This window comes from Daucus carota, chromosome 5 (genome assembly GCF_001625215.2).
Source record: "Daucus carota subsp. sativus chromosome 5, DH1 v3.0, whole genome shotgun sequence".
Lineage (NCBI taxonomy): Eukaryota > Viridiplantae > Streptophyta > Magnoliopsida > Apiales > Apiaceae > Daucus > Daucus carota.
In genome coordinates, this window is record NC_030385.2 from 37,080,377 (window position 1) to 37,105,248 (window position 24,872).

Sequence of the window (24,872 nt, forward strand, 5' to 3'; positions counted from 1 at the left end):
AGAGATGCAAAACTAATGTAACTCAAAAACATTTAGAAAATACTATATAAAAAGAAGAATGATGAAGGTAGACGTACCTTAGAATCTTGTGATTTGACGATTAATTCTATTAAGTTTAAAGATTCCTTACCTCAAGACAAATCTTAGAACATACTATTCATATGAAGCTCTAATATCCAAAGAACAACTCACGTTTTGTTGCGAAATAAGTCATCATCGATTAACCCATCAAAACTTTCAAACCATGATCTTCTTGAAGATGAAAGTACATGAATATATGAACACAACAAAAGAACGGATCGTACAACATACGAACAAAGTGAAAAAGCAAATCGTGCTGATAACGTGTTATGTATATATAATAGAAGAGAAGTGTATATGATATAAGAGAAGTATTTTATAAAACTAAAGATGAGAGAATGTGTTATTTCTATCTCTTCTCAATACATACAAGTCTCTTTATATAAGACTTGGAATACAAATGAAAAGTCAAGAGTTTTAAGTATTAATGGAGAAAACTAAAAGCCAAAGGTCATGGAAATTCCAAGAGCCAAAAGTCATCTATCACTTTATTTCATAACAGTCCTTACATTAACTTGTATAATTTAAGAACTCAAAAGTTAAAAAAAGAAGTAAATATATTTTTGTAGGATCTAAGATATAAACATATCATGAAATAAAAAATGTAACTTGATTATAGGATGGTTATTGAAATCTATTATTAACAAAAAGATATAAAAATAAATATTACAATTTTCCTTTTGAAAAAATGAAAAATTAATTAATCAGATTGTTCCAAATCCAGGAATTAGTTCATTATTATTGGAATCCCTTGTTAAGACAAATATATTTTATTAATACTATCAAAAAAATATATTATTTTAATAAACAGTTTTCCCCGAAATATTCATCATACGTGGGTGGAAATTAATGATAAAATTAATATTTTTTGAAACACACATTAATTTTAAAAAAGGATAATTAATTGAATTATCAAATTTAATAAAATAAGAATCGGGAAGAGCATAATTAAAAGGGCTTTATACCTTCCGATGAGCCCAGTTTAAAGATCTACCGGCCTCTCCACCAAACCAAAAACCCTAGATACAATATTCTGAGAGATACACACAGGAAAGCTCAAGCTTTTCTTGTCATCTCTCCGATCGATCTACACCGTCCGATTATCTCCCAGGTAAGCTCCACTCGAACGTAATCTCGGATCTTTTCACTTCACTCTCGCACACACATAAATCATATGAATTGTTGTGTTTCATCGTGTTTTGTTTGAATCAGTTCTCAATCAGCGATGGCGGTGGCGGCGGAGGAAGCTGTGCCTGCTCCTGAACTCGTTCCTGCTTACATGGTACGATTGTATATGGAAGATCGAGTCCTTTTAGTTTGTTAGGGTTTTTTTTTTTTAAATGAAGTAATTTTTTTTTTATTTGTTTGTAGATTGGCAATGCTTTTGTGACGCAGTATTACCAGATACAGCACAAGACGCCTGCGCTTGTTCATCGCTTTTATCAGGATATCAGCAAGTTCGGTCGTCCCGAGGAGGATGGAACCATGAGTGTTACTACCACTATGAGGGTATATATATCGTCTTTCGAGTTAATATTGTGTGTACAAGGATGTGTTTTTGTTGTGCTGATTGTGTCTTTGTCGTGTATTTGATTGGCGTGAGAGATTTCGTTTTTAGGTTTAGTCGTACGGAAGAGAGATTTTTGTAGCTGTATTAGTACGTACACATTATGTCAATTTGTGTATGCTGTTTCATTTAAGTTATTCGTTTGGCATTGTTATAACTGTAAGAAATTTTTTGTATTTAATGATGTCATTTTTGCAAGGTGTGTATTTGTTGTGTTGTGCGATATTTGATTGTTCGGATGGAGTTTATCCAATTGAATATTCAGATCTGTCTTAGCAAGTTAGCATTATCAGAATGTGTATCTGCGTTTTGCTTTGTCAGGCTCTATTATTTCATTGATATATGTCGTTTTTTATCGAGTTTCAGTGTAATTAGTTTTGTGGTTATAAGCTGTACGGAATCTTGTATCTTTGATTCTTTGTTGTCTGATCTGAAATGTGCAGGCTATAAACGAAAAGGTCATGTCTCTTAAGTATGAAGAATATAAGGCTGAGATTAAGTCTGTTGATTCGCAACATTCACATGACTCTGGAGTTCAGGTCTTTGTAACTGGGTACATGACTGGAAAGGACAAAGTAGAGCGCAATTTTGCTCAGACATTCTTCCTTGCCCCCCAAAAGAGTGGGGGATATTTTGTGCTCAATGACATGTTCCGTTATGTTGGTAAGCCCAACATACCTGAAGGAGAAAACCAGGTTTTATCTAGGGAGGTTGAACCCCAATACAATGCTGAGCAAGGTAACAAATTATTATAGTGATGAGTTTTTCTGGATTTTATTGTGTGTCTATCTCACTGAATATCTTGTGTTTTTTACATTTTTCTCCAGTCCTTCCAAATGATGAACCTGTGCATGATGATTACGTTATTGAGCAAAACAATATGGTGTCAGAAGAAGACAATAATGAGGAAGAAGTCCCCATTCTCTCTATGAATGGGGAAATGGAAGTTGTGGAAGAGGAAGAACCAGTGGCTGAGGTTGTTAATGAAGTGCCTGATGTGTCACAGCTGGTTGTCGAATCTGAAGCCAAGATTGAAGAAATGCCAAAGAAGTCGTATGCTTCAATTGTAAGCTTCCATGCCATGTAGTATTATGCTTCATTGATGGTTTAACTTTACTGATTTAGATCTTAACATGAGAACGCCCAACAGGGACTATACTTGTGATGTATTTATATGTGTATAATTACTTACACCTCGGGTTTTGTTTGAAGATCTCAGCTAAAGATTTTAGTTCCCATCTGTATTCTTATCCATTCAGCTGTATCATCAATATTGTCTATCTTCAGAGAAGAGAGATGAGTTTAAATTAATTTTTTAACAATAGCTGCTAGTTGTCTATATGGTGATGTATTTCAGGTGAAGGATTTAAAGGGAAATTCCCTTCCTTTCTCATCTCCAGCACCTGCTACACGGAGAAGTCCAATAAAGAGTCAGGAGCCACAGGTGAACATTTCTTCACCCACAGCCTCATTGACTGAAGTATCAGGTTCCACTGTAGGTGCCCCTGAAATTGTGAAGAGCCAAGATGATGAAGGTATGCAGTAAAATCTTCATGGGTGCGCATTCGCATCCCCTTTCCCTTTAAGAGATCCTTAAATTTACTTTTACTCTGTTCTCAGCTTCTTTACTGTATATATTTACCTTTACTCTGCTCTCAGCTTCTTTACTGTATATATTTATGTAAAGCTTTTGTTTTTGGGCACAGATGGTTATTCAGTTTACATTAAGGGTCTTCCATATGATGCAACACCTGCACTTCTCGAGAATGTGTTCAAAAAATTTGGCACCATTAAGAATGGTGGCATCCAAGTTAGGAGCAAGGTATTGCCAGCTTGCCCAGATTCATTTTCTTGTGAGTTGCAACATTATTTATATGATGTGACATATATCTTTTACAATGCCAGCAAGGTTTCTGCTTTGGCTTTGTCGAATTCGAGGAGGCAAGTGCTGTGCAAAATGCAATAGAGGTACAACTATTTGTCTTTGTGAAACATAGCAATGTGATGAATTATGTATTAAGATAGACTCACAGTGTTTAATATAAGTAGCTAATAACAAGGTGGTGTTTTTAGTTTTTCACTATAATTAAATGCATTAGCATACATATAAAGTAAATAAATATATTGGTTGAACTATTTTGCCTTGCAAAATTGTGCACCTTTAAGTACATTTTTTACCGTCTTCTAGCTGATGCAGTGAGTGATATTTTTTTGAAACCCTTTGTCACATAGTATGTATGTTTGAAATAACAGAGTAGCTGTATTGGCATCCCATAGATGTGTGAGTTATTTTTCAGTAGTATATAATGTCACAATACGTCGATAACTATAACGTCAGTAATGGATGAATGGAAATCAATCTTGAATTTTGAATTTATTATTCTTGCTTAAGGTAGATCCCATCAATTAATTTCGGAGACCTTTCTCCGACTTGAAAAAGAACAAAACTCAACTAGACAATCCTCTTAGATAGAGCCTTTTATTATATGATTTTTGTTGGCCAAAATTAAATTGCTTCCCTTTTCTGTAATAATGTACTTAGGCTTCACCAATTTTACTGGGCGGACGTTCTGCAGTTGTTGAGGAAAAGCGATCGACCAACTCGAGAGGTATGGTGCTGATTTCTGTTTTAAATAATTTCATAACATAAAACAATTCTAGTGTCTCATACATATTCACGAAACTGAGAGAGTTGGGGGTAAATTTTATGTGTTAGTGAAAAGTGAAAACATATAATTATGAGGTTCAAGGAAAGTGAAGGTATCAATATCACCGAGTAAAGTGTCTGAAAAATTAGATGATGGTTTCATGTTATATATTTGCAATAGATAGTTGGTTTGGATGTACAACTTAACTTTGTAGGGACAAGTACTGTTGTCGAATATAAATATATATATATATATATATATATATATATATATATATATATATATATATATATATATATATGTTTGGGGATTAACTTTCTACGGGAATCTTTCATAAAGCTCTAAAACGGGATACACTTTAATGTTTTAACAAGCAATTACTAGAAATTATAGTCCAGATTCCAGAGATTAAAATGATACAAAATTGACATGTTAATGTAGATAACCCCCCCTCCTCCCGCCCCCCAAAGAATGGGGTAGATTAAACAGTCCCATCATTTGCATGAAAAAAGCAAACCTGGGGTATATAATTTTTCGAGGACTAGTAATCCTAAAGATGCAAGTGCTGGGACTATAATCTATATGTATATGATTTATTATAATTGGACTATAAGTCCCTTATAGAATTTAGCTTGTTATTATATTTTGTAGTATTGCAGTCGATAACTCAATGAACTCATTTAATTGCAGGAAACAATCGCGGAAGGTTCCCAGCTGGGAGGGGGGTTGGTTTCAGGAATGAAGGTGGATTTAGGAATGAGGGTATGAGAGGACGTGGTAATTATGGGGGTGGCAGGGGATACAACCGTGGGGAATTTAGTGGGCGGGGAGATTTTAATAACAGGAGCAACAATCGAGGAGGTTCATCTAATCGTGGCGGGGATGGGTTTCAGCGGACTGAGAATCAGTCTGCCAATGGTGGTCGTGTAAACCGTGGTAATGGAGTGTCCGGTAACGGAAATGCCAAAAATTTGGCACCAAGAGTACCTGCTTCTGCATAATGAAAGCTAGAATAGGATTTGTTGATGGAAAATTTAGCTATTTTTTTCAGTTTTGTAGTGCTAAAAAATGTTGGGACCAACCAGCAAAACACAAGAAATAGAAGACTGGCTGAAGTCAATTTGGTGAGAACCCTCTGATTCATCATAAGTTTTAAGATGGTGCTATTGAGTTCTTAGGTTGGAATTTCTTTTCTCATGGTGCATTCTTTTCCCATTAAGGGTGGTAATAGACAAGTAGATGGATAGAAAGATTAAGCTTTTATTAATGTAGTGCGAGTTCAATCAAAATGTGTTTTTTGTGCTTGATTTTTCTATGTATCTGCAAATTGGTTGAGACTTGAATAATATTATATATCAGGGCATTTATAGCAGTTTTTGTTGGAAGGAAAACAGAGTTTTTGAAGTTCTATATGCCTCTATTTTGTACTATTTGTTGTTTACTCATTGTGATATATTGATATTGATATACTGTACTAAAAAGAGGTTTGTAGCTCTCATTATTTAGAGGGCACTTCAATGTTTACTTGCTTGCAGCTTATATGTAGTGAGAGATTTGGATTTGGACTCCAATATTTAGTAAATTGCTGGGACGGTCTACTTTGACTGGAACGGGGACAGCGATTTAGAATCTATGGGCTTTTAAGTAATAATTATTATGATCGGATTCAAGTTCAAAACTTCAAATTATACTTGATTTCATATTTGAGACTAGAGATGTTGTCATCTGGAGATAGATTCTCGATGGACAACTACCAAATTGTAGGCATAAGCAGAGAAGCTCTGCAGCATTATGAGTTTGGAACATGACTTTTGAGGGGTTTTAATTTTTATTTTTTGATACAAAATTGTAGGCCTGCACAGACTCGTGATCATAATCAACGAACTTTGTCCATAGTGGGTGAAACTGATTCATGGAAATATCGGGCTGTTTTTTCATTTTGCTAATTACAGGGCACTACAATAGCATTCGTAATTGGTTAACGCCTATGCCTGTATTATAGCAAAGTCTGGACTCTCGAGACGAGCAAAGTTTGCCTAACAGTTTCTTTCTATAACTTAGCTGGTTACCTATCTAAAATTTTCACAATAACACCACCAAATGTCAACATAAAAATTTCCATCAAGTTTGAAAAACATGATGTGTTGATGTCATAAAGATCATAACTCAAAAATATATACTTGTAAGACCACTTATATGACTTGCTACATCATGATATAAGTGATGAACTGCTCGCTACCACTCTTTTCTTTTGAAGAAACATAATTTTATCTCATCAGATTCTGGCAGCGGAGGTAGAGTTCGGTGCACTTCTAAGCATCCAGATTGAGAACTGAGAAGTTCATCCTATTACCTCTGCAAACGCCTCTGCCGTGAAATTCTGTTGGATCAAACCTGGGATATTTATAAGCTCCACAAGTCTATAATATACAACTTGAAAGGAATCTGGTTGGCTTAGGTGATATCTGTTTAACTTGATTCAAATATTAACTCATCTTTACACGTAAAGCCGCAAACACCATTGAACAAAGGCAATAACAAGAAAGTCATCAAGCCTTGCAGTTTCTGTAGATTTGATATTGCAATTTATCTAAAATATAGATAAGAAAATCAAATTTTAAATATCCAAATTCATAATACTAAAATATCTATTCCAAGGACCTACCACAATCCAGAATTATTTTGTTACATCAAGAAAAATCAAAGCCCCTGCATAAGCAAGCCCATGTAACATAGACTTGTTACAGAAACTTGGGTAATAAAAACCATGAGCATTTTGGTGACCACCAGTCACTGGCCTATTCTGACATCACGGGCTTATTCTCATTTGCTTTAGGCTTGTGTTCCTTTGGCTTCTGCTCCTCAGTTCGCCTAAAGTTGTTGAAGAACAAAAAAACATTTATGTAAGAAACACAATGAGATAATATTTGAAAAATATACAACTAGCAACAAGCAAATAATCTACAAAAGAGAGTCTAATCCAGTGAGGTTTCAACACTGAATTTTGAGATTTAAGACGAAAGGCTCACCAGTCACCGCTCATGACATGTACGAGTTCTAATTGAAGGCATCAAAGCCACGTAAATCTTAACAACAATCAAACAATTCTAATATTCCAAAATTCCACTTTAAGGATTAAGTATTGAGGAAGTATCAGTCAAGCAAGAAATCCATATGAATCACCGCATCCCAATCAATTTGCGCAATACATTAATAAATTAAGAAATTATATTTTCGCGCCACTCAGGGGTCCGTGCTCCGCAAGTCATATTGATTGTTACCATTTTAACCAAGCATTCGAACTCGAAACATGATCATATTGATCGTTACCATTTCAACCAAGCCTATACAAATTTAAACTCGAAACATTACTAATATATATGCTGACTCAATGTTTGTGATGCTGAAGAACAAGATATCCTAATGCATCTATTAAAATATTGCACATCATATCACTGCAACACTAGTACAACAAAATTTCATATCTTCCAAGTAACAAGTGCATAACAATTTAACCTAAATCTTGCGAATAAAATTTCCCAATTTAACCATCGAAATGATGTTTGTTTCTTAATACATTTACAGAAGACGTGTAATATATAGAATAACCTTTTGTCAGAAGAGCCTCCTTTCTGGCTAAGGAAGGATCGGAAGAGAGGAGAATTCACGTCGTAGATCATCTTGGATATCACAATTTGACGAACCTCAATTTTTCAGTTTACAATTTCTATTGGCTTTTGTTGTATGGTAAGTTTTTATAGGGCCGGGTCAGTTTGGTTGATCAATTTCGTTTGCTTTAAATCAACAATTTTCTCCATCGGGAAACATAGAAGCAGAAATTGATCATATTTTAAGTGTAATTTTGTGAGAACTAAATAAAATATTAAAATCTTTTTGTGTACTAAATAAATAATAGAGATTTTTCTCTGTGTGCCTATGACACAAAATAATTATAATTTATTTGGATCAGAGTCATCATGATTCATGCACCTGACATATTTTAATTAGCAAATAAGTACATATAAAAATCATTATATTACAAAGTAGAAACAATAATAATTTGACACATTATTTTTGAAAAAAATTACATATATCTTGAGATTTCTTATATTTATCTTATAAATAATGAGATTAAATAATTATAAAAATCCATTTTCTAACCTAAAAAGGGCTCTACAGTATGTTTAAAAAAATCGTTATAATATATAGATTTGAAGTCGAGGGTATCGAGAACCATTGCGTTAAATCTTAAATATAGCACCGCCACCATGCCAAGAAGATTTAAGACGACATTTTCCAAACAACACACAAGAAGATGAAAGTGATACAACAAAAGGTGGTAGATGCATGAACCACTTTTTCAATCTCTCAAACCCCTTCGCCACCTTAACTCAATTCCATCCATTTTCCCAAACCCCTCACTCCAATTTCATCACTCCTTTCAATCATCCTAAGGTATCTTCACGCATGTATTTTACTTTTATAGTTGTATAAATAAGTGCTTTTGTTTTTGTGCTATTTTTAATGTGTGGGTTCTTGTTTTCTTGATTCTCAACAGTAATGGACTTGAATCTTGATCATTTACTTTTTTGATATGTGGGTTTTCGTTAATTTGTGTTGTTTGGATTATCTTGTACTGGGGTTTGTTTTGTTTTGTTATTCTTTCTTTTATCCACAAAAGGTGGTAGCTTGACTTTATTTTCCACACATATTGGGGCTTCCTAGAATCTTGGTAGGTTTATTGTAATTTATAATTATGGGGTAGAGTCTGTGGACATCTTACGTGTAGTTTGATATATCGGGTATGTTTGGTTTGATAATGATTATTTTGGGGTTTACCTTTTTTCGATTGTAAAGACTAAAGATTGCACGTTTAGGTGTAAGGACAGTTGTCACCTTGGTCATGTGCCTAATTTAGTCATTGAAAGTGTCAATCTTTACTGGTTGATTGATAAGTTTAGATGGGTTAAGATGATTGTAACATTAGGTGCTGATATCAGATATAATTTGAACATTTTTAAGCGGTCCATGACTTGTATTTTGTTATGAATTTTGTCATCAACTAAATCATTTCTAATTGGTTATTTCTCTGAGTTGAGCTTATATGGGAATGTACGTATGAATTGTGAATTTCAGCTGCAATATTTTCATGTAGAGCCACTAATATTATCGTTTATATGACATTCTGGGTTCCATGCTTTCGGCAAAGGCAATGTATATCATATCTATGTATAATATAACTATAGAGTAAAATGTTTAGATAATCTTCTCAAAGCCATTTCGCAGGCTCGGGGTTTCTAGAGGTATCAGTTATAATGTCTTCGTTCAAAAGTTTTAGCTATTTATCTGCATTTATCAGAAGGCGGCCAAGAAAACCTGTTGTATATTTGATAAACTAATAGTCTCAAATATGCCTGTTTTACCTTTTGCTAATTCTATTGGCTTTCTATCGAACAGGTTCAATATAGACAGGAATATTGCAAGCAGCCATGGTGAGCATTAGAAGACGTAGACTTCTAGGACTAAGCTCTGGTATGCTCATCAAGCTAAAATTAGCTTCATTGGTACTTTGTGTTTAACTTGAAGGTTTTTAATTAGTATAAAATTTGACGTATATTACACTTCTTCGTCTGTCACTGGACATAACTTCTCAGTACTGTAAAACCATCAGCAGTCCTTCTGTTGTGTTCTTTTAAAAGTATTCATGATATCTTGTAGGGAGAAGTTCGATTGAGGATCCACTACCTAAAACATCTGATAATGGGCACAATCCTGAAACCCCTATGAAAAATTCAAGGGCGTCTAGTGTGCATCCTGTGCCTTTTATTGATATTGACCAAGTAAAGGAGGTAAATACGGACTCTAGAGACTGTTATTCTGCACTGTGCTTCAAGTCTGCTTGCACATGAACCAACACTATACAGTTCTGTTATCAGTATTAAGATGAACTATTCATGACTCTCTATAAAATATAAAGGTGCTACAATTTTATATTAATGAATCTTTCTATTTCATTTGGAACTGTATACGTGTCAACTAAATGTTAGAAAGGACTGCGCTTGTGGTTCATCAATGATTATACTATGCGATGGTGCTGTAAGTTATGGAGGTGTGTGTGTGTTTCTTGTTACATTACATGCAGTGGATCAGTACCTTTGCAAGTAATAGATTCCCTGGTCCGTGTGTCGGGATATTATAAGCAACCAGCCTATAACAAAGACCCACGTCCATTCCAGCTACTTGTGCTGCTGTATTTTTGTTTAGCTCTTGTCTCTTGCAGCATAAAGTGAACTGTCAAACTGTTTAGGAATTAAAAGAAATGGAATTAAATTGGACTTTGCTTAGTGTCCTAAGATCTGTCTTGTCCAAGCACAAAGCTAACAAAAAATAGAGCTATCTAGTTTTGCACCAGAATAACTAGTTCTGCGTTCAGTAAGTACTAAGTAGTAGCTTGATCAATATAGTTTTATTTGTCGGAAATTTTCTTAAATGTAAAATAGAAGCATCATGTTAATAGTTATAGTAATATCCCAGTAATGCTTTCCTGTTCACTGTGACTGTATAGTAATAACTCAAATTGTTCATTTCTGTTTCATTATAATGCTAGCATTTGTACATTTAGTATTACTCTGATAGATATCTTTTTTGTTTGATCGAGTAAGGCATAGACTCTAGCACTTAGTATTTCAAATAGTTTCTGGCTGTATATGCATTGCATTAATGTGCTTAATATGTTACATTAGCTGTCTACAATCTGATGTAAGTTGTCCACCCTCCCATGAGTTTGCTCATGTTAGTTAAACCTTTGTTTTTTAGAATGATGCATCAGAAGTACATTCTGGATCATCAAATGTGTCCATTCCTAGCTCGTCAAAGGAGCAACATCATAAAAAGTTTTCAGGTGCGTGTTTTCATTTCTGTGAATAAAGACATTTTTCACTTGGTTATCTTTGTAGGAAAGTAATTATATATTTATTATAGACATTTTCACCCACCAAAGAAGTTATTTTGGTACAAGAAGGCTCCAATTTTATAAAATACATATTATAATACAATTCTTCAAATTAGTACTGAAGTTGTAATATTGGTAAGGTGTTCTACGCCTCACTAGCCAGTTCCAGAGAAAGTTTGTGAAATATGTGTTTATTAGCTTAAATCATCAAGTAAATCAATTCTGAAAACAATATGAGAACAAGTAGGCTGTTCAACTTTGTGATGTAGAAGAGTGTAAGCTTTGACTTGGATGACAATTTAGTTCATATCAAATGCGAGGAGCTTCACATAATCTTAGTTAGAGAAGGCAAAAAATAAGTCTAGTTGGTTTGGCTGAATGTCGAACACCTGACCTTGAAATTTTGAAAAGAGTTTATGTTGTGTATATAAATTTTGATACCCCAGAAAGTGATATATATGTTTATTGATTTTGTTTCCTTGTGCATTTATACTTATTTGAACAGGCATTTCCACAGTTGTAGAATTCAAGCGCAGAAAACGGTACAGGAGGAAACAAATTGGAAACCAAGAACCTTGCATAATGCGAGGTGTTTATTACAAGAATATGAGATGGCAAGCGGCTATTAAAGTTGAGAAGAAGCAAATCCACTTAGGGACTGTTGGCTCACAAGAAGAGGCTGCTCGGTTGTATGACAGGTGCTAATACTTGCTTGTAGTTGTATTAGCTAATATTATGGCTATATATCAGCCTTGATCCCTGCATTTGTTATAATCGGAATCATAAACCGCTTTTGATAAGCTGATACACAAGTTATACTTCCATCTTGATATAGATGATATATTTGAACCTTTCATCAAATAAAAAATCACGGTTACTGTCTAGCATACATAAGCCCTCTGTTTGCCTTGCTAATAAAAATGTCTTCTTATAGAATTGACTGGATATAAGAAGACTGGATAACTAAATAGCAAGGTAGATACATTAAGTGTAATTATTTACACATTATTTGACAGTTGATCCAGGGCTTTTCTGTATTTCATCAGTGCCATAGTGAAGATATATCACTTTGTATGCATGATTTATTATCTACAAATACGTGTATGCAGAGCTGCTTTCATGTGTGGAAGGGAACCTAACTTCGAGCTCTCTGAGAAGGATAAAGAAGCACTTAGGAAGCTGAGCTGGGAGGAATACTTAGCTATGACTCGTTCTGAAATAAATAGCAAAAGTAAGAAAAGAATCCTAAAGTTTAATCTCTTTTAGCTGTGTCGTGTTCTGTTTTTGTTTCTAAAGTCAGCTCCTGTAAATGCAGGACATGAGCGAAGAACTAGGGGCCGGTCGAGCAGAAAGGTTGACACTATAGATAGCGGCTACTGTGACGTTGATGAAGGAAGCATTTCAGGCTCAGAAGATTAAAGATTACAACTCGAACTGTTGAAGCAGTTTTCGCTCAGAAGATTAAAGTTTGCGACTAGCAATTTTCTCCAGGAGCAGTCCCTGGAAGCCTAGTACTAATGTTCTACTATTCTTAGACTAGTAAAGTGTAAGCTGACTTTGTATTTTATTAAATCACAATCAGATATACAGCCAATTTCTCAATCCAATTTTAAACTTTAAAATTGTTCTCACGCTCTGGTTGGAGCCGTGGGAAGTGACAATGTCTTGAATTTATTGGATTTGGATCGTTGATTGGAAGACTGCTTTCGGCTGCTTTGCACTACTTACATTTCCATCTAATTATCTAAACAAGAAGCACCCTTACTATTCTGTGAATTCAGCATATCTGTGAAGGTTTTTCTTTCTTTTTTTTAAAGGTTAAAATTGATCATGTTCAGCTATCTTATTTTCAGAAATAATTGACTTAATTGTGTAAAAATTACGTAATTGTTTGAAAAAAACAAATGCAAATAAAAAACATTAAATACCTATAAAATACTTAATTTCAAAAAATATTAGTTAAATGTAAAAAAACAAATCCCGAAACAAGTCCTTATTTTGGAAAAAAAAGTTTGGCCGAACATTTACATTGTTATCCTAGCATCGACTCCCTCTGTTTGAATTTAATAGTCCTTTGATTTTTTTTGCACGTTCTTTTAATATCTTTGACAGCATACAGAAAATTATTAATTTTAAATTTCTTTTTTGTGAATAAAAATATATCACTAATATTTTTATTCATAAAAAGGAAAATTCAAAATAATAATTTTAGATGTGCGGTCAAAACGCTTAAAAGTGTGTGCAAAAAAGTCAAGAAGCTAATATATCCAAACAGAGGGAGTAATCAACTTTCTCAGTCCCCCCCTGCACAATTATCAGTTATAACATAGCCATGTTACTTGATTTCCGTCGATCTTTTTTGTAAATGAACCAGGCTTACATGAGTAAAGACCAAATGCAAATTACAATCTGACTACCTGGATATTTTAGGTGACATAGGACCCGGGGTCCATACCATTGAAGTAAACACTCAAGTTTTAAAATTTAAACCAACAGAATAAACAGTGCCTTCTACTTTCCCTAACACATGCATAGAGGTTGTTTGTCCAATATTTTCGAATACTTCCCTGATGTACACAAGTATGCTCAAGAGATCAGAGACACGAGAGAGACAAATTCCGATGTTACCCTGCCCTTCGACCTTGTGTGGATCACAAAGTGTTCAGGATATTTTTTCAGTAACATAAGCAATCCAAACCAGGGTTTGCCCTTGGCTTCAGCACTGGGATAATCCTCCGAAGTCAGGTATCTTCTGACACGGCTATGATGCCAGACACTGCTGTACTGTTCCAGTAACTGCAACAACAAATTATTGTATTGGTTTAACATAAGAAGACCAGGGCTAAAAGCAAAAGTCTCTAAGAGAGAGGAACAAAAATAACAGCAATGCCGGGAATGAGATCCATGGTGTAGTTATTTCAATTAACCAAAGTAAGGAAACATAACCAGCATTGTAGAACACACCAATCTTTAATTGCTCTAGAACCATGATAAAAAGGTTTAAACTACTGAGTTCCTTTCTTTTCTGTCATCAATACGAGGTGTAGGGTAGAATTGAAGAGGAAATAGACTTAATTTTCTGTTATCAAAATCTGCACAATGAAAACTGACTACTCTAGATCAACTACAAAAACCCAAGGAGGAAAAACCTTCAATTGTGACTACAAATATACCAGACACAGAACCCCCAAAAAACCTTCAATTGTAAGGTAGAACTGAACTGAGCTAAATACCAGATGTAGATCTGTTGATCTAAAATCAGACTTCAGGTTTAATAAAAAGTTCCACTCTCTATGATGCTTTGAGAGTAAAAATGTGGGTGGATATCTTTTTATAATATAGGCACTGGATAAAATTTTCAAATGTAACTTTACCGATCCAAGCCAATGGTATCCTCAAGAGGATGAAAAGAAATCCACAAATTTTCGGCCTAGATACAGTACCTACTTTAGGGGCAAAGGGCAACAAATTTATTTTAAGATTATTCTTTACCTAACTATAAGCAGAATATTATTGATACCCAGAAGATACAAAGCAATTTCCACCCTCCTGGTACAGCCCCAACAACCCAAATTTACAGCCTGGTCCGAGAGATAAATTGCTGTTTCTTTGGAATTGTGGAGTAGCATCAAAACAAAAAATAGACTGATACACGATGTTTTTCTTTGACGTGTGCCTAAGCCTTTGGGTGAACATTGAAGAAAGTAGTTTACTATTAGTACATTACTGTAAGTTTATCCATTGTTCTTACAGCACCATGGAATATGGTGTTGGCAAGGGGAGCCAAGACATCATGGCAATACAGTGTCCATATGGCGATATTGGCATTTGGCATTTATATATTCAAACATATATTCTCTAATGCTTATAACGTTGCTAAGGGGAGCCAGGACACCGGCTTCCCTTCTCTCTAGATATCAGTCAACTCTCACTTCTCTCTTGACTTCCTACGCATCTCTCTCTTGTTTTCTAAATATTTGTGCATCCACAATCCACTGATTCGTACTCTGATCTCCGGTCTGGCAACTCCAAATAGTCCATATTAAACTTAAATCCTCCCAAATCAAGTTCAATACTCAGTTACATCAGTGCAGCACCTGTCAACTTCAGGCATCTTAAACAACTTGATTAACAACATCAGAAAGTTGCGGGGACAGTTATGCTCTGTCCTTGTGGCTTTATGATAATATTGCGACTTTCTTCACTCAAATCTCTATTAAACTTCGGCAAACTACTTCAGTGCTACTCAATTTCTGTTCTTGCTTTAATTTCACTCAAATTAAAACAAGCATAGCCGCAGTCGAACTTGCTAATCTGAAATTTTCCTTATCTATATTTGTTCATTCAAATCATGACAAAGCCCTGCGGAATCCATTCAGGGTATTGGTGAAATTGTACTTGTATTGCTGTCTAGTTGCTAAATCCTTAGTATTCTAATATTCTTCTGCGCGCACGCGCACATCCGAGATTGTACACCTATTTTACCAACTGCTTGGGCAGAAATACTGAAGCAGGCCCATGTTTTAACTTTAATCCTTGTGCCCTATCTTTCTTTAAATAGCTCAAGTACTTTTGAGCCCAATTAGTTTATGGTAAATTTTAACCCCATTAATCAGAATCGTAATGTAATTTTGTTCCAATGTCTAAGTGTGTTGTTGAGAGGTTCACTTGGTTAGGATGGGGAACTCATTCCTAATAATGAGGTAACTCACTACGAATACACCCTAGGGATTTCAAATCATTATTCTAATTATCTCCATTCTCACTGCATTACCGATCAACCATCCGAACTCCTCCTAATAATTTCAAAGGTGGAGTAGGAGGAAGACATCAGGTAAGAAGCATTGACCATAATCACTCCCACAAATAGTAGGAAGTAATATAATGAGAGGAAAGTACTCCCATGTAAAATTTACCACCAAACCACTCGTTCTATCTGTTTTCTTTTTATAGACATATGGATACACTGTGATTCTCTCCCTACTTTTTTTTATGCTGGTTCTCTCTGGATCTTTTCACTGTATTTCTGCATCCATATCTACATTTATATATATCACTCCAACCTGCATTTTCTGACACTCTGTGCTCCTTTAGGTGCTAGGGGAAGGGTGAACCTAGTCTAATTTCTTTAGGGAGGGAACCAAATATTATTTGAGAGGCACCTTTATTTTTTTTAATTTTGTGGTGGCGCTTACAAGTTATTGTGAATAATTTAGTGGTGGAAAAAATATAGGGGCCAGGTGTGTTCTGTTCCCCTTCCTAGATCAGCAGCTGTGCTTAAATGAAATCTGGGAGGAAGAAGTTTTATGTTATGCACCAGGGTACCATATTCAGATATTGTCATCTATCAAGTACAAACATTAAACATACACAGAATTATTATCATTTGCAAGTGAACGGTGCTGGGAAAATCTATATCCTGCAGAAATATATTTGTATGTAGTCTCGGGTATGGTCCATAGATAAACGAAACGACTGGGCATCAAAATAGTCAAGTTAATGATAGAAGTGGGAAATAGAGAATTACAGTACAATACATGCGGACAGACAAGTGAACAAGAAGCCACATCCTAAGCAAGACTAATAAATCAACTAAGGGATTCAATATAAATTATTTAAGAAGTAGCACAAACCTCCGCATGAAGTTTTTCCATTGGCATCCACTCTCCAGGGCCACAAAGATCAGAGAGCACAGTAGCTACAGAAGACACGACATCCTTTTCTTCCAATTGCATGAGCTGCTGATTGTCTGTATCACGGTCAATCCTTGACCGCCCCTCGCCCTTTTTGTCTGCAGAACCAATGGAAAATTTTGCTTGAGTATATTCAACTCAATCCATATATTGCTAACTTAACGTTAGCAACTGTAACATAAAGTATAAAATATGTCTTTCCTATGAATTTAAAGAATAATTTAAATTGAACTGAAAGCATAAGCACATTTAAAAGATAATGAGCCATATGAAGAAAAAGCTGAAACTGACATGCTCTGTTAAAGCAAAAGTGTAAATATCCATCTTAAAACATATAGATTGTTGGCCGCGCAACACCAATTAACTCCATGTTAGTATGATATTGTCCGCTCTTGACCATGGCCAAGCCCGCACAGGTTTGTGTTTGACCACCTCCCAAAAGGCCTCATACTAATAGACTTGTTTGACTACTTATATTCAAGACAAATCTTCTTTAGCTTTATGATATGGGACTTAGGTTGACACCCACTTTACAATCTCCTCTCAATCCAAGAACCACCAATCTCAGACGAGCTCTCGAATGGGCCTAGAAGAGTCAAGGACAAGGCAGGTGGGACTTCCGGTATGGCCTAGGTAGAGCTAGATAGCCAGGCAGACTTCTAGTATGGACCTAAGGGAGCCGCATCAAACACTAGGAGGCAGAGTCGAGACCGATGTGTGAAGAGAGAGATTGTTAGAAGTTATCCCACGTTGGATGTGGGAAGGGTAGAAAGCTAGAACATAAGCAGCCACAACAACTCCAGTAGAATATAAGTGTTGGTATAAGTGTCACAACTCACAAGATTGGTGGTTATTGGATTGAGGGGAGATTGTAGACTGTAGGGTAGGTGTCGAACCCAAGTTCCGCATCGTAAAGATAAAGAAGATTTGTCAGGAAATGTTAATCATGCAAGATGCGCCCTTTTATATTTTTGCTATATTAGTTTATATACAGTCTATATACGACTGATTAGGGAATGCAAGGAACATAACTACACACAGGAGAATCCTAATTACCAATCATACAAAAAACATAAGCACATATCCACACCCAAGCTAATAGCAGTCATAATTGAAATCCGATAAACACATACCCCCCTCTCAAACACACACATATACATATAAACATATTGACATCTATGACAACAAGCAACAAATCAAATCAATAATCATCAAATTTCAACCTTTAACATGAAAACTAATAAATGGCACGTTCCGACAAGAATGACATCAATACGCTACAATTCAAACAATAAAAATCAATACAATTCAAACAATAAAAACCTTTAACATGAAAACTAATAAATGGCACGTTCCGACAAGAATGACATCAATACGCTACAATTCAAACAATAAAAATCATCAAACTCCAATCTTTAACACAAAAGGGCACCTAACAACATACCGAATTGCCCTGACATCCCAGCCTTCCCACTTGACCCCGAGCCTCCATACCTCTTCCCATTCCCATCCTCCTCTTCATCATCATCTTCATACTCCTCCTCGTACCCCCTTCCCCTCCCCTTCTTCGAGGCCCCCAAATACCCCCCACTCCCTCCACGTGGCACAATGGGCCCCCCAAGAATACTCCTCACCGGCAACAGAAAGTAAAACTCCTTATCCCCAATCTGCAGCAAATCTTGGGAATCGAGCTTCACCGGTGGGGTCCCCGGCAGATGCAAGACCCCCTCAACTGAGCACCCATTCTTCCCCAAAACTTCGAGAGCGAAACGACGCCGTTGGAAGTCGTAGAAGATGCGGGCGTGGTGGCGGGAAATGTTCATGCCGCCGCCGAGAGAGGAGAGATCGACGTCGACGGTGGATTTCTTGCTGTTACGGCCGAGGATGATGGAGTAGGTTTGCATATAGTACTCGAAGTCTTCGCCTTGGAGCTTTGCGAAGCCTGCTTCGACGTCGTTTCCTTCGCCGCCGCTCGCCATGGTCGCCGGTGATGGGTCCCGCGGGATTCTGTTAAGTTGTAGAAGAATTGAGAAGGTGGAGATTGACGAGCTATGGTCTGGTTGTTAAGGGGCTGTTTGGCATATAGATCAATATACACAGCGGAGCTTGCACTGTGTGTGACGTGTAACAATAATTAATCTGATTATACAATTAATCTTCGACTAATCTAATTAACTCTCAATTATTATTTCGTGACTTCCCCGATCAAGTATATCGTATCTCGCTATTACTCAAGAAAATCATATTACAAAAATAAAATTTTATTTATAATTATATATCAAATAAATTTATGGCCTGTTTGGATAGGAGCATTTCATTTAAAATGCTGAATTTGAACCAAATACCTTGTTTGGATAAATAAAATATTTGAATTTGGATTTGGCCCAAATCTCAGCTAATTAAAATACAAGCCCAGTATAGCATTTGGAAATAACTTTTTATCTGGTGTCATTTGAAATAACAGAAAGCCCATAGAAACCCTCTCGAAATCTCTCTCTCTCGCGAGTCTCTCTGCTCTCGCTGGGACTCTCGCGTCTCTCTGCTGGGACTCTCGCGTCTCTCTCGCGTGCTCTCGCTCTCCTCCTCCCTCTCGATCCCCCATCGCTCTCCTCGTCCATTCTCGCTCTGATTACTCTAATGAGGTATGTTTAACACTCAATTGATTCAAAACTTTCGCACATATGAGATCCTATCAGCAAGTTTCTCATTTTCGTTGGTTTTATGTTGCAGTTCAAGGGGTAATTCAGCTCATTCATCTCATGGGTAAGAATTCCGAACACTACTGTTTATTAATTTACAGATGTTTAATTCTGCTCTTGTTTTTGTATAAATTAGAAATTCGTAACTTAATAGTGATTATGTTGATAATTGTATATTTTTCCCCCAACTGAATCACAGAAATTTAAATGTCTCGAATGTTTCACAAAAGCGTTCAAGGGAGGATGAGGAAATGGAGTTTGTAATGTTAGTTATAGGTTTCATTCACGTAGTAGTGGCAGCTTGTTACGGTAAGAATCATAGGTCGAAGGGGTTGACTTGGAATAATTATGATCGCTCTCAAATTAGAGCTACTTGGATGAATACATTAAAGATTGATAGAATTTGTCGTGAACAATTGCGTCTTGATATACGACGGTTCGAGAAGTTATGTCATCTTTTGGAAACTAAAGGCGGATTAGTAACTACGAAACATGTCACTGTGAAAGAAGTTGTCGCATTGTTCCTTCACACTCTAGCACATGATTTGAAAAATAGAACTATACAAGCTGTGTTTGCACGTTCTGGAGAGACAGTGAGTCGACAATTTCATATAGTACTTGGATCAGTACTCAAGTTGGGGAAGGATTACATAAGAAAAGTAGACCATGCCACTAGTTATGTCCATGATAACCAATGGAAATGGTTTGAGGTAATATAAAAGCAAATTCAAATTCAATTGCTAATTATGTAGTTAAAATCATAAGAAATATATTATTGAACAAGAACTAAACATATATTTAGGGTGCTGTTGGAGCCCTTGATGGGACACACATCAAAATGACTGTCCCTGTTGAGGATCGGCCTCGCTATAGAGATAGAAAAGGGGATATTAGCACTAATGTTCTAGCCACGTGTGATCCAGACTTGTGTTTTACATATGTCTTGCCTGGTTGGGAAGGATCAGCATCGGATCCTCGTGTTCTTCGTGATGCCCTCCGTAGATCTAATGGCTTGAAAGTGCCTAGAAGTAAGAATTTGCTCATTCTTTAATTTTGGTCTACCACTTCTCAACACTTAATTATTAAAATGCTTAACTTACATGATGCAGAAAAGTATTTTCTTGTGGATTTGGGCTTTACTAACAGCGAAGGATTCCTATCTCCTTATAAGGGGACTCGATACCATTTGAATTTGTGGCGAGGAAACACTCCTACTAATCACAAAGAGCTTTTCAACTTGAGACACTCGTCCGCTCGCAATACCATTGAGAGGGCTTTTGGATTGTTGAAGAAGCGTTGGGCTATATTGAGAGATGCTAGCTTTTATCCAAAAAAAATTCAAGTTAGAATCATTAATGCATGTTTTATTCTCCATAACTTTTTGAGGGAGGAAAAAATGGAAGAAAGAGTCTTTATGCAAGAAGTAGAAAGAGACTTGGATAGGATGGAAGGAATTGATGTGGAAGATGACGAAGATGATTACATATCCACCGCTAGATCAACAAACGAATGGAACGAATTTAGAGATGATCTTGCAAAGAAAATGTTTGAAGAATATGTTGGACGGACTAGAGCTATATAAATGTTTTATCAGTTTTATCTAATCAGCAATATGTTCTGTAGTATACATTAAAATAAATAGTGATTGAGGTCTTTTCTATCATACCTTTCATCTGGACTGTGGTATGCATGTTGTTCGTATTGCATGTCTCAGATGTAAGGTTGTTACAGACTCTGAAACTATGCAGCAGATATATTGCTTTAACAAAGGATCCGAAAAGTATATGTTTTCAATCTTAATCTGTATTATCCGGCTTAAAATATTAGTCTGTTATACTTGTCATTGATTACTGCTTAAAATATTTATGTAAGAGGTAATCTCTGATCTTTTTTGAATAAATTTTTGATAACTTTGTGGTTGCTAATATTTCATATATGTAAGAGGGGCCATGGCCCATATCTGTTTCTATAAGGATCACCCCCTAGAAGTATTGCAGTTGAGAGCATCTCCAGGAGCTCTCTGAGTTGATTAAGCTCTTTACGCGAGTTCTTTTAAGTAGAAAATTTGTGAGCTCCCAAGTCAGAAAAACCAAGAGCCTTGGTCTAAATAGGGTTCCAAATTTTCCCTTTCATCTCCTCTCCTCTTTACTTTATATATTACAAGGTGCTTGCGATTTGAATTTACACAGTTCCTTTGAGGTAGAAAATTAGAAGAAATGTATTGATCATTATTTTTCTGATTATTTTTCTGATTTTTCTGGGTTCTTTTTCTTTTTCTTTCTCATCAAGAACCCAGAATTTAGTTTTTGTAATGGAGGATTGTGCTGAATCAATTGAAGTGTCACAAATCAGTGGCTATAGACTTCTGTTTAAGGCCCTGACAGTTATTCCTATAAGTCACTATGTGATCGGATTGTATTGTGTGTTTCTTGTGTTTTTGTACAATTTCTTGGAGTTGCATTTCTTTGAAGATCTTTTCTCTGGTGGGAGTGTTGTTAATCTTACTTATCATTCTGGGTCTGAGCTTTACCAGTCTGTTGTTTCCAAGTGCAAAATTCTTCACACCAGGTATAATTTGTTACTTGTTAATCACATTGTGTATGTGTTTGTTTGTGTGTGTGGGCAATGGGCATTGCCCAGTTGGGTTGTTTCAAAATGATGTTCCTGAGGCTTTTTAACTTTTAAGTAACTATTATTGTTAGTGATTAGCTCATGAGTGGCTTTCTTGTTCTGATTACAATGATCATGACTCACGAGCTCGCTTGGTGGAAATTGTATTGATACAAGTATAGTAATGGAGTAATTCTTATATGAATAACTGTTTAATACAAAAAATATGCCTAGGGTCTAATTCTTCGCACCAGGTATGATAGAATTGATAACGTGTGATTATATATAATTGAGCTTTACAAGTCCTTGATTAACCTGGTACTACATAGTGTGGTATCATACCTTTCCTGCTAGTGGGATGAAGCCTGATTTTATGAACCTCTGATTTTAGTTACAAACTTGGCAATTTTTGTTAATTCTTGGATCCCTCAGATGTCTCTGCTTTTCTTTTCCAGGTCCCGAAGACAAGGAAAACAGCCTATGGCTCCACCAGCTGATCAGCCAACCGTACCTGCTCAGAAAAGGGGATATTTAGCATGGACCCCTGAGATGGACAGCATATTAACATCAACACTGTATGATCAAATTAATGAAGGAAATAAGGGTGACGGAAATTTTAAAAGTCAAGCTTACCAGGCTGTGGTTGATAAGCTGCGGATTGAAAAGAGTATGTTAGTTACTGTGGAACATGTGAAGCACCGGATTAAGATTTGGAAGAAACATTATGGTGTGATTTCTGATATTCGAAATTATACCAAATTCAATTGGGACGAAGAAAAGAAGATGCTAGTAATACCGATAGAAGATCTTGTAGAATGGAAAGCTTATTGTGAGGTAAATTAATTTTTCCCTATTAAATATTTTTACATCTGATTTTATGTGTAACAGCTTATTGTAGAATGGAAAGCTTATTGTGATCTGATTTTTACATCTGATTCATCAGTGATCTGATTACATCTATTAAAAAGGTTGAACTTCTACTAACTCTGATCTTTTTTCTTCTTTTTAATATCTTTCTTCATTAAACTTGCAACTCTTGTATTACCACTTGTAGAGCTTTTGTGGTAAAGAGTTTTAGGTCTTATATGGGCTTGAATCGTTAGTTGTGAGATTAAGGGAGTATGACATGATTCATACTGGAAAGGGAGAGATCAATAGAATTTTAGCCAATTGCCCAATTATTGAGTTGTTTTTATGCACCCCATATTAATTTAGTTCAAATTTTGTTATATCTCTGCTATAGTTACTTTAATCTCTCTCATGTTTAGTTTGGGTGGAATTTGAATTTTATAAGAAATTGGGTAATGTTAAAGTATATACAGATATATTTATGTTATATTTGTATAAAACCAACATCAGGGCAATTGACCTCTGTATGATTGAGATGTTAAATTCAGGAATATTTATTTTGCTGACTTTGGTGTATGATATGGTGTGAGTTCTAGTTAAATTGTAAACAGTATAAAATTATAATATTTACAAGCTAATTGCTAAGCATATGCAATTCTTTATTCGATAGGATCTACAAGTCCTCCATATGGTTTTAAGGGATCTGGTTATGTAGCTATGATCCGCTGAAAGTCAATATCTGGTTGCATTTATAATCTTTCTAATGCCGTTATTATGCCCTTATAAGTTATGAATCCTGATGAGTTAATCTTCAAATCCTCATTTTGTTCAAATGTTAAAATTGACTAATAAGTAATACTCCCCTGTAATTAACAATGTCCACTCATATTAAGTGTGGACACATAGCAAACAGAATACAACTATACTATACTACAGTATATTGTTCGATCATATAAAATATATGCTTGGAATATCCACTAAAATATCCTCGGGCTCATGCATGAAATGCCCCTGTTTTGTCAACTTACCTGTTTGCAAGCATGCTGGTTTTCTCTCCCTTCAATTATCTTCCATTTACTCTCCCTCTGTTTATATATAGCCATATTGCCTCTTGCTATTCAATACTATCAACAGCAGAAGAGTGTATACAAATATACAGATATTTACTAGAATAAATATTCAATAGGTTGTTGAGAATGTCAGATATGTTGAATGTTTGCATGGGCGAGATGATAAAACTTAAGCAGAAAGTGCAGGTTCATAGAACACAGGGGTCAAGCGAAGTGTCTCGTCAGACCTTCTGCATGTTGTTTCTAGGGAAGGTATCAGAATCCCAGAACAGTTATCGCAAGTACATGAGCCAGATCAGTATTGATTAGTCCTGACCCCTGAAGCTTAAAACGATGAAGTATTTATGTTGATTCTAGGAAATGAGTTTCCTCTACAGCCCTTTATAAATGTGCTGGTAGTTCTTGATGAAGCTTTCTTTTGTTAATTTGCCTACATCCCTTTATTGCTATTTACGTACTCTTTTAAGATCAGGTAGCCAGTTAGCCACTCTCACTGTTATAAATTGTTTCCCAGAACTTGTCTTTCTTTTGGTGTATATCAGTGTTAAAAATCTAATATAGATCAACTCTGAACTTGGACAGGGATGTCCAGATGCTTCTGCATACCAGAACAAGTGCATTCAAAATTGGGATGACATATGTACTTTATTTGCCTCCGATAGAGCCACTGGTGATGGTGCAGAGCAGTTTGAGGAGTCAGCTA

At 35.7% G+C, this 24,872-nt stretch overlaps 4 protein-coding genes across 5 annotated transcripts; 2 read left to right on the forward strand and 2 right to left on the reverse strand.

Annotated features, from left to right (window-relative positions):
* Window positions 1-1,035: 1,035 nt before the first annotated feature.
* On the forward strand, window positions 1,036-5,687 carry LOC108223720 (nuclear transport factor 2). Its single transcript, XM_017398105.2, has 10 exons — window positions 1,036-1,192; window positions 1,294-1,363; window positions 1,453-1,590; window positions 2,092-2,386; window positions 2,476-2,714; window positions 3,006-3,183; window positions 3,355-3,470; window positions 3,554-3,616; window positions 4,191-4,257; window positions 4,987-5,687. Exons 2-10 carry the CDS (start codon window positions 1,307-1,309, stop codon window positions 5,295-5,297), a joined length of 1,464 nt encoding a protein of 487 aa, XP_017253594.1. The 5' UTR covers window positions 1,036-1,192; window positions 1,294-1,306; the 3' UTR covers window positions 5,298-5,687.
* A 1,178-nt stretch (window positions 5,688-6,865) lies between these two features.
* LOC108222538 (wound-induced basic protein) lies at window positions 6,866-8,061 on the reverse strand. The gene is made up of 2 exons (XM_017396453.2): window positions 7,906-8,061; window positions 6,866-7,167 (listed from the first exon to the last, which is right to left on the reverse strand). Exons 1-2 carry the CDS (start codon window positions 7,974-7,976, stop codon window positions 7,095-7,097), a joined length of 144 nt encoding a protein of 47 aa, XP_017251942.2. The 5' UTR covers window positions 7,977-8,061; the 3' UTR covers window positions 6,866-7,094.
* Window positions 8,062-9,594: 1,533 nt separating this feature from the next.
* Window positions 9,595-13,310, forward strand: LOC108222537 (ethylene-responsive transcription factor-like protein At4g13040). Of its 2 annotated transcripts, none has more exons than XM_017396452.2 (6): window positions 9,595-9,828; window positions 10,015-10,145; window positions 11,113-11,197; window positions 11,754-11,946; window positions 12,358-12,479; window positions 12,564-13,310. In XM_017396452.2, the coding sequence occupies exons 1-6, from the start codon at window positions 9,786-9,788 to the stop codon at window positions 12,665-12,667; spliced, it is 678 nt and encodes a 225-aa protein (XP_017251941.1). In that variant the 5' UTR covers window positions 9,595-9,785; the 3' UTR covers window positions 12,668-13,310. The 2 variants fall into 2 exon arrangements, with proteins under 2 accessions (XP_017251941.1, XP_063950510.1); XM_064094440.1 differs by having other exon boundaries at window positions 9,651-9,828; window positions 11,766-11,946.
* Window positions 13,311-13,583: 273 nt separating this feature from the next.
* LOC108220183 (FHA domain-containing protein FHA2) lies at window positions 13,584-19,054 on the reverse strand. Its single transcript, XM_017393873.2, has 3 exons — window positions 18,386-19,054; window positions 16,882-17,039; window positions 13,584-14,044 (listed from the first exon to the last, which is right to left on the reverse strand). Exons 1-3 carry the CDS (start codon window positions 18,918-18,920, stop codon window positions 13,835-13,837), a joined length of 903 nt encoding a protein of 300 aa, XP_017249362.1. The 5' UTR covers window positions 18,921-19,054; the 3' UTR covers window positions 13,584-13,834.
* Between the last annotated feature and the right edge of the window lie 5,818 nt (window positions 19,055-24,872).